Source organism: Varroa jacobsoni, unplaced genomic scaffold (genome assembly GCF_002532875.2).
Source record: "Varroa jacobsoni isolate VJ856 unplaced genomic scaffold, vjacob_1.0 scaffold_618, whole genome shotgun sequence".
Classification (NCBI taxonomy): domain Eukaryota; kingdom Metazoa; phylum Arthropoda; class Arachnida; order Mesostigmata; family Varroidae; genus Varroa; species Varroa jacobsoni.
Genome location: NW_019213520.1, coordinates 59,425 through 68,929, shown reverse-complemented (window position 1 = coordinate 68,929; position 9,505 = coordinate 59,425). Strand labels below are relative to the sequence as shown.

Genomic DNA, 9,505 nt, shown 5'->3' with positions numbered 1-9,505 from the left:
CGCCATTTGCTTGTATCACATATTCATGACAATGGCAACGCTCACCGTAGCCGCTACCCCTGTAGTTGTCGTTATGCAGCCCCCATACGATTATAATTATTACACTGCTCAATCGAAACCGTGCGCTATCGCCGTTCTGGACAATGCGGTCCGCGACGGTAATAACGTTTTGCGAAGCCAAAGTGAAGAACAAGAAGACGACAATTCACGGGCATCGGAAGAGTCATCTGTGTTTAATGCTTGCTGGGTTGACCCATAATGCATATAATAGTATATCTTGCCTCGACGACAAGGTCACATACGGATCAATGAATAAAACCACGATCCCAGACAAGCAACAGTTGCTTTGAACGCGTCGATTAGGAACAGATTATAAAACGTGGTGTATTTCTCGCACTTGTGATGCGCATAGACTGAATAATACTATCTGAGTACTAGTAACAATTAGCTTATTTACGCGGATAGGATAGTACTGCAATGGCTCAATCATCACATCATTTACAGTTCTCCTCATCAAGACTCCGCCCAACCTTGTAATGAGCAGATAACACTCCCTCAAAGGTAAAGTTACAAGAGCATTGCCGGATCACCGCCCTGATGCGCTACCCTTATGCAATGCTACGCTTTGGCAATAACGCAGAACAAGTACGAAAAAGTGAACGACTCGTAATGGGGGCCCGGCACGAAAATTTTCTTGTCTCATTTCGTTACCTATTGACCCGCTATCTGCAATATTATCGCTCTTGCACCTCAGTCATATTCATAGCAAAGCACCCCTTTGTTTATAATCGTGCCCTTACCTCGGAGATGGAATAACAGCTATCCGAGAGAGCAAGAAAAAATCCGTTATATAATCAAACTCCAAATAGGTAAAATGTCGACAGTGACCATCACCGACATCACAGCTGACAGTACTGCCGAAGGACTCTTCTTAGGCTCTTGTCCTGCTTCCGCTTAGGATGAGTCAAAAATAGGCAGTGGAACAGTAAACTTCACCGCTAGAATCAGCACAATCGTCATCATATGTGTGTAACTGCAAGCGACTAGAAGTGAGAGTGTCTAGCATTTGAGCGTGTGTGGTGTACTAAATGTGTTGGGCCTAGAACGTGTATGTTGACCTATCAGCGACTAGCAACAGCGCAATATAAGAGTAAATATGCAGTCGTTCGCCGTGCTTGCTCTAGCAGCCCTTTTCGTTAGTCCATGGGTTTCCGTTGATGCAAGGATAAAGCATAGGTTAGCTGTACGCGGTGCACTTACTGGAGGCGCGGGAGCCATGGGAGCAGGTGGCGGTTATGTCGCTGGTTCTCTCCTCAAATCCCATGGACACGGGTTGCAGGCGCATACTAACGGTTGGCCTAGTGGGCATGGAATTGGGCTAGGACATAAACATGGAGACCAGTAAGTGGAGGCTAGCTTTTCCGTAACATTTACTTGAATTCAATGGGGACTAATTTGCCTGCAATTCGAAAACAACAACGATATAAATATCGACTTCAGTACGAACCTTGGCTCCTTATGTTACATGTCATTTATTTTACAAATGACGGTAGAATTTTTTTTCCGTCTATCTCTATATAGAGTCGTTCGGATTTTGCACAGCAAAGAAGAAGGTCATATAACTTATCTAAATTTACTTGTATCGTTACGACTTTTCAGCGAAAAAGTTATTGTCAAGAACGTCTATTTGAAACATCATCAGGAGTTCCCGCTTCCGATCGTTTCTGAAGATCCAGTTGCCCCTATTTATCCTATTGCACCGGTTTTGCCAGTTGCTCCTGGGCTCCTCCCCGTGGGAAAGCCAATTGCCCCTAGTGTACACGCTGAACCCGCTGTCAACACTGCTCCCATTGTACATGCCCCTCCCGCGCCTATAGTCGCAGAAAAGCCCACTGCTCCAGCTCTTACCGGTTCTCAAATAGTCATTAAAAAACCTGAACCTCAGTACAAGGGTCATTATATTTACAAGAAGTTCGTTAAGAATCCGGGTCATCATTTTGGTGTACATAACTATCAAATCAGTTTTAGCCGTCGTCCGATGCCCGTTATCGTCAAGAAGCATTTTGTACTGCATCCATCACCTATTGTCCTTAAACCAGTCTTTTTAAAGAAGCCTGTTGCGAAGCCAGATATTCCGATCGTCAATTCTGAGGCAGCCGTCCCCATTATAAAAGAAGGTCCTCCAATCGCTGACGCCGAAATCGCTGTGCCTGCCACAAGGCCCGTCATCAAAGAAACACCGGTTGCAACAGGGCATGTTATCGAGAATACCGCCGAACCGGTAGCGGAAGAGCCTCTTGTTGAGCATGGAGCACCGATTCTCGAGATTCTTGGCTCAATCTTCGATGCACCATTACTTAACACTGGAGCTGTTGCTCACGGCATCCCCATCGCGGACAAAGCTTGTTAGTGAAACGTTATAGACAATGCGCAGTTCTAACGTATTTCAGTTACATAATGAATATAAAGTGCTATATGTGAAAACTGCTTGACGACGTTTGTCATTGGACGGTGCAACTTCGTTCTGAATTCACTCGAGTTGAAATCTGTAGTGCGTAAGTTAGCATTGATCAAATCATTCATATAAGTTCATATATTACAAGCACTGCTTTTAGACTTCATCAGATACAGCAATAGAATAGAAGAATCTTAACCATGTGACGGCTAGAAACACGTTTGTATCCTGTATATACTGTAAAATGTCACCGTTTTAACGGACGCTAGCTAGCTAGCTAAACGTATCACTATTGTTCATATCGAGATAGGATATTCGTTCACCTGCCGCTTGTAATGTCATTATAAAGTAAATGACCCGATGCATACAAAGATGCCAATAGTTTCACTGGGAACTTTTAAACTCATCATCATCCTCATCGCCATCTCATGAACCTTCGTACTGAACACGGATACTATGGCTGTGAGTACGTATGCACGGGCCTCTATGTTTAAGTTTCCAAGTTTGTTTTTATATTATAAATATATCCGTAATTTATATGTTGTTTAGAGTGAGTGAAAACGTTTGAAAAAAATTATCACTTGTGTGTGAGATGTCGTATTGTGATTCATTTTAAATAAAGGCCAGCTCTTATAATAATGTTTTCAGATTAAGAGAATATTTTATTTACTAGATTATGAGTAGTTACTTCAGGGCGACGCAGCCATCTGTTGTCTCATTGCCTTTTTAAATATCTTTTAATATAACCATAAGAGTAAGTGGCACAATTTCTTCTCACGCTAACAATAACTTCTCTCGCTTACTTAAGTTATGTAGCTATTTTGCGCTGGCGGGATTTGAAGTAGCGATTTTCTTCATGCCTGCATGGCATGTCGGTCAAGGTTCGGCCATCCAGTCCTCAGACCTGGCTCGACTTTATAAAGAAGTAAAACGGAAATGAAGAGGTTTCTGCTTCAGTCAGGGACAGTTATCATGGACCGAATTTAAGTTAGAATTATTTAGTGTATACACGTTAATGTATGGAATTGTGCCCGGCGTTTTCTAACATAGTTTGCAATTTGCGTGGGTAAATTCTAGGCCCACTAGGGATTGGTTCCGTTTTGAACGTAGCGTAAGGATGACTCTTCGCCGCAAGCACCCGTTTAAATTATCAACTATTTACTGTTTCTGATTGTATATGCATCTAGTTGTCCTATCCAGCGCGGTAGTTAGTGAAGAACCCTAGGAAAAGTAGTACATGCCGCCGAGAATTATTGCAGAAAAACAGCAACTGAGGTTAAAACGTTTTTTGCTCTTTTGAAGATCAAAGTGGCTAAATTTACAAATTTAAGGTTTATAAATCAGTCGGCCTCGCACACATCAAAACTAAAAGAACCAGTGGTAGAGAATCGGACCTGTAAAGGCAATCTGAAACCCGCTGGAGTATCTGCAAGCTTGTGGCAATACGCCATATTACACAACGGGTCAAGCAAACTGATCGAGTTTAAATGAATGATTCCCCTTTGGAGCAATGATTGGATAGTATCGGCGCAATATTATTAAAGGCTACGAAATATAACTCAAAGAGCGCTGATTTGCGTAGCAGAAACATAAAATACATTGAATAATTTTCAACTTACTATTACCTTGTTACCGAATAAAATATTACTGGCAGAACCTCAACAGTTTCTGATACGGTGAGACTTGCCCTAAACTATTGTTTCGTCTCATCTCACGCTATTACAGATAGCTCACTATCGATATTTTATCCTGATTGAACAGCTCGTCTGTCCTTTAGTCTTGGCCTACAGATAGTTAGTTACAAGGCACGCGTAGCTTTCGAGGCTAAAGGAACATGACAATCAGTCTGTTGGAAGAAACACATATCTGATGAAATTGGTTCAAATGTAACCTTTTCGGAGAAACGTTTTGTCAAATATCTTCCGTTTTCGCAAAAATCATTGTTCATTGATACCGTTTGGATTGACGGCCTTTAATAATCTCACAAGCATATTGGCAAATAGGTGAACTTTTTTTATCTCTTAATGTAAGCCTTGCATTAGAGCTCTTATACAAAATTTACGCCTGCGTTTCTATTATAGAGACAGGGGCAAATTACTATTGACTATTGAATATAGGTTGTTGGCGTTAGCATTAGTCACAGAGAGTAGATATGTCAAAATCCGCCGATCAGCTAGCTCCCTTTCTCTCAGCTGGGTATATCCTTGGTATTCTATTGCAGATTGTCAAAGCGCTCTGTTCTGACGTGAAAAATCGATCGAACGCTAAATAGAGATCACGAAAAGAAATGACAATGATTTTATACCTTGATTACTCTATCAACTGAACCACCAAAGCGATTGCCTAAATCGTGTACTGAGATTACGAGAAACTTTATGGTGGACGCAATTCAACGTTCACATTTAACACTATATTATTTGCGGTAAGAGTGCTTTCACACATATGGCTGAACTAATAATGCTCTAGGCGTATCTATTTGCATTTGTATAGTTTATGGAGAGCGTTAGAAGGATAAATTCGATTCAATAACCCTCATTTCAGTGTTTGCACTTGGATCGAGCCTGCTACGTTTACGGGACTTACGAGTTCCTGCATATAGTCTGGCGTGTGATGCAAGCCACGCTGTGCAAGTAGATATTTCGAGTTTTGCGTTTAGAGTCTTGCCGTTAAGCATTACTCCACGAGGCTGCGTCTCGATTCGAAACGAAGTTCTTCTACGGTCTCGCCGGTTTCATACGTAGATCACCTCAGATGTCTTCAACTTTGTTAGATACACAACGGATATAGTAGCGTGAAACAGTGCGGTGGCCTGCAATCAAGTGGAGCTGCTCTATCCGGATCTGTAGTGTAAGAAAGAAAGATCACTCCGCTTAGGCTGTTACGACTTCCCAACGTATTCTAGGAATACCCATTCATATAACTATATACGTTTATAATAACACTGCAAATTAAATGAGGTACCTTTTTCTCAAAATAAAGTTTCCTTTACGAACACACATTTTACATAGTTTCATATAGGATTCGAGTACAGCGTAAACGGTGAGTTCCGGTGACACACACGTAAGAAAACTTATATGATAGCGCTCTTACAAAGACGCAACACGTTATACCAACCTAACCCAACCCAACCCAACCCTTTCCCCGTATCCGTGTACTCGTACATGTAAAGTTTTTTTTTCTGTAATCGCACATGGCCATGAAACAAGGTGTTGCTAAAAGCAGATATATTTACGTCGGTAAGTAGCTAACACATGAAATTTCTTAGAAGAAGGAGTCATTCAATGCATCGAGCCTGATATGGACAACTTACTTAATTGGATTTATGTTATTTTTACGTTAAATCTGTAACTCGAACGCTGATAAATGTTATAGATTGGGTTACATAACTAGCGTAAAAAATGCTTGATGTATATAATAAATAACATACTCGATCCTATGATACTGATATCTCTATGGCAGGAAAATCAGCAGAAATGTCAAAAGCTATAATCTACCATAAGATCCCTGTTGACCTTCTCATCATCATCGTATTATTCAGTCACTCAATAGTATCCAAGTATGTGCTACCTGCGTCTGTAGCAGAAACCGATTCTGCGGCGAATTCTCGTGTTGGACCTGCTGCCGATGCAGATTTAGGTACAGTATATAGCATTATATTTTGAGGGTTTAAAAGCTGTTTGTATGATATCAGATAATAATAAGATTGTTTAGACAAATAAAAAGCTTTCTATATTTCTACTTGGAACATAGCTGGATTATGAATTTGTTTCCAAGTTGCTACGTATGATTTAGTAACCTGCAACGCTTTACCGGAGGAACCCTTAACTTTCACGGTGCGATGAACTTAGGTATGAGGAGAACTGACGCTATATTACCCGTTATGCACACCGACGGCTCTACTTCATCAGAGGGAACAGTCGCCGGAGTCGTTCAACGTTTGCGGACGCATATGGACAAGGTATTGGTACATTTCAACAGGGACACGGATATCCGTTAATCCCTGATTTTTTGGAAGAAGATGTAATGGTATAATATGCTGCAGAGCGCCGCTATTGGTATTGTCGTCGACCTTACAAAACAGTCTATCAACCTCTAGAATTAGCCCGATATAGCGAAAGACCATTTTTGTAACAGCTACCTAAATTCATTCTATTTCAGTCGACCCACACAACGGGCACACCCTCATGCTTACCCCAATATTTTTTGATTCTCTATAGTAGCTATTATTCATCGTTCTCGCAATCCAAGCAAGCAGTAGTTATGAGGCTCGCCGTTCCACAGTCCAACCTGGCTGTGATATGCGGTGAAGATCCCGGAATCTTTTGGCCAGTCAAAATATTCCTACATAAATAAACAAAAGCTGATTAGCCCGTGAAGGAGCCTCAAAAGGCCGTGCCAGAAAGACGGGGCCTTGAGTGTGCGCGCTTGCAAAAACCGAAAAGATTTCAACGAGCTTCCTATCATATGATTTCGAGGGTTTGCCGGGCAAGATACACTTAGATCCTTAGGTCAAATAGAGGCCCCTTTATGCGTTTGTTCTTCAGCATCGATAGTAAACGCAAAATCAGGCAACACCGCAGAGAGTTAAAAACGAAAATGTTTCGGTCGGCTAGTTTATTAGCCTAGAAATGCCTGATAGCTGCCATTGGAGCAAATAGAAGCGAGATAGTTACCGATAAATTTTTAACGGCCTAGAGAAACACCGGGGGGTCGTAATCGAGCTCTACAATGTCCAAAACGACCCTCTTTACCCGCACAAATAAAAACGACTTTTCGTGTTAGTAACATCCGCCTCGAGGTCATATAAAACTCCCTTATATCTCTGGACTTTCCGGCAAACCTACCCAAAAGGCTCTTCTTCCTTTCCCTCCAAAGAAAGAAAGCTCTATTTCCTCGATAAATTTCTTTGATTAATCGCCGTTCAGGTTTTTCGTTTCTGCCCGAAATATGCTAGAGAGCTTCAAGGCTCAATTATATCAGACGACGTACTAAATCGTCCACTCCATTGTAATGCAGCCACCAAATGATTACACGCTGATTTTGTTATTGGTCGGACAAGACTGACTCTCTCGAGCACTACGTTTTTCTCTTACCGACCACTTTGTTCTCAACTTCATTAGTCTCTTAACAACTTGGTTTTGACGGTGCGCTCTTCCCATGCTTTCATAAGGCAATGCATTGGCGCCGGCACAAATCGATTTATTCGCTCTTGAGCCTATAGCATACGCCACCACTCCTAATCCGTACTACTATTAAAAGATGATCTTGGCTGGTCTGAAGTGAAGTATAGGAGAGGAATTGAGATTTAGATGGTAATGGTCTCGGCATAACCATCAGGGTTAAGCTCCACACTCGGCCCAGGTAAATAAGCTTTGCCGTGGTGGTGTACCATTTAAATAAACCTTTTCAGAACAGGCTTAATCTGGTGACAATTGTTTGTTTAGCAATAACGACAGAAATGCCAGAGGTTCTCAATGTCTATTGAAACTTGGCTCATTAATTTTTTTAAACATATTTTTTATCGTTTCTACCATATCCCTATAATAATTTCCGTTATATATTCTAAAGGTCCCTTGCGGATAACCATCAAGGTTTTAGCTTAAATGTAATTGCTAAAAACTTTAGTCTCGCTGAAAAATAATCTGTAGGTAAATAAAAGGAGTTTCCACCTGAGCTACTCTAATATGAATGTATTCTATGTTGGTGATCTAACTGTTGCTGATAATTACGTTACTCCGTTTGTTCTACGGGTGAAGACACAGCTGACCCAAATCGGCGCTCAAGTCGAAGCCACAATCAAGCAGGGCGCTGAAGAAGCTAACCAAAGAATTCGAGAAGGCTTCCGGGGCATCAAAGAAAAAATTACTGAAGTACTCAAATCGTCGAGTCGATAATAAGGAATATAAAAATAATACATTTTGCTTATAAATGCAGTTTTCGCAATTGAAATCAATGAAGCTTTTAAATTTTCGTTGGTGTTATCATGGCTGCTTTGAAGACAATTAAAATCATTTGTCTTCTCCACGCAGCTCCGTTCCTTTGAACTATTAAGCTCTAGTAAAAGCCAGTTGCGTCATATCCGTCAATCATGTTCACGAAAGTAGCCCTACTGCTAGATTATCAATTGTTTTTTTCGGCATCAAATACGTTAAGTGTATGAGTCCGTCAAATAAACACTATAATGTTTTGCCTTGGAGACTAATTTATTTCAACACTACCAGGACAAACACTCTCCGGTTAGGAACTAAAATTAAACACGAATAAGTTGAAAAACAACCGTGTTAGATAGAGAGGAACCTGTTTTTGAACAAGAGTACTTAGTAATTAATAAAAATAAAACGTCAACGATGGAGGTTCGCTGTTTTCTACACAGGGACTTGAATGTTTTCGCTGAATTTTAGCGGCTTATGTTAAACAGTTTCTGATATAAGCTATTCAAAAGCTTTCCGAAGTATTTGTCAACTATTAATAATACAGTATACAATAAAATAATACAAATAACTACTAATAATATTGGTAGCAAACAATTTGGCTCGTCGTTTCCGGTTTTGGTGCGTCGAGTGGGTCCTTCCGCCAGGATGAAGTTTTTCCCCTGTCTAATGCTGCGCATATTAATTAATTCGACCACTCTGAAAATGGTTCAATATAAAAACGGGATAATTTCCAAGCCATATTAATGACACAAACAAACATCGTATCCTACCTTACAACCTTGGACACGATATCAAAGGCTTTGCTTCTGAACTCGCTCACATTCTACACTTCTGTAAAGCACAATGCTCTCTAATAACCAATTTACGTGTGTTTATTATGTAATTTAAATAAAACACATCTTTCGAATCTCAATTTCGCAGTTGCACAAAGTAAATAGATTTGTGTTTAACACATAGCATAATGGAGGAACTCCTGTACGTCACCCGAATGTGTCGTATAAAACAGAAGAGATCTGCCTCCCGTCTACTGGGGACCACACTCGAGAAAACGAGCGCTACCCAATCACGCTATTACTTCACGGACCTTTCCAATAAGCTCTCATCATTCTATACCTCG

The 9,505-nt window shown here is 40.8% G+C and overlaps 2 protein-coding genes across 3 annotated transcripts; both read left to right on the top strand.

Moving 5' to 3' along the window:
- Positions 1-416: 416 nt before the first annotated feature.
- Positions 417-3,113, top strand: LOC111261962 (uncharacterized). The gene is made up of 2 exons (XM_022835888.2): positions 417-1,401; positions 1,660-3,113. Exons 1-2 carry the CDS (start codon positions 1,157-1,159, stop codon positions 2,408-2,410), a joined length of 996 nt encoding a protein of 331 aa, XP_022691623.1. The 5' UTR covers positions 417-1,156; the 3' UTR covers positions 2,411-3,113.
- Positions 3,114-4,861: 1,748 nt separating this feature from the next.
- Positions 4,862-8,645, top strand: LOC111261965 (uncharacterized). Of its 2 annotated transcripts, XM_086968908.1 has the most exons (5): positions 4,862-4,877; positions 4,997-5,302; positions 5,915-6,091; positions 6,304-6,413; positions 8,218-8,645. In XM_086968908.1, exons 3-5 carry the CDS (start codon positions 5,929-5,931, stop codon positions 8,347-8,349), a joined length of 405 nt encoding a protein of 134 aa, XP_086825034.1. In that variant the 5' UTR covers positions 4,862-4,877; positions 4,997-5,302; positions 5,915-5,928; the 3' UTR covers positions 8,350-8,645. The 2 variants fall into 2 exon arrangements, with proteins under 2 accessions (XP_086825034.1, XP_086825033.1); XM_086968907.1 differs by lacking the exon at positions 4,862-4,877 and having other exon boundaries at positions 8,212-8,645.
- Positions 8,646-9,505: the final 860 nt, after the last annotated feature.

What these genes read in the sequence shown, in the direction of transcription:
- LOC111261962 (XM_022835888.2), top strand. Translation starts at nt 1,157, where the DNA reads ATGCAGTCGTTCGCCGTGCTTGCTCTAGCAGCCCTTTTCGTTAGTCCA. An exon ending in GGACATAAACATGGAGACCA is followed by an intron (nt 1,402 to 1,659) that starts GTAAGTGGAGGC and finishes ACGACTTTTCAG; the next exon opens with CGAAAAAGTTATTGTCAAGA.
- LOC111261965 (XM_086968907.1), top strand. Translation starts at nt 5,929, where the DNA reads ATGTCAAAAGCTATAATCTACCATAAGATCCCTGTTGACCTTCTCATC. An exon ending in TGCTGCCGATGCAGATTTAG is followed by an intron (nt 6,092 to 6,303) that starts GTACAGTATATA and finishes CGATGAACTTAG; the next exon opens with GTATGAGGAGAACTGACGCT. An exon ending in TGCGGACGCATATGGACAAG is followed by an intron (nt 6,414 to 8,211) that starts GTATTGGTACAT and finishes CTACGGGTGAAG; the next exon opens with ACACAGCTGACCCAAATCGG.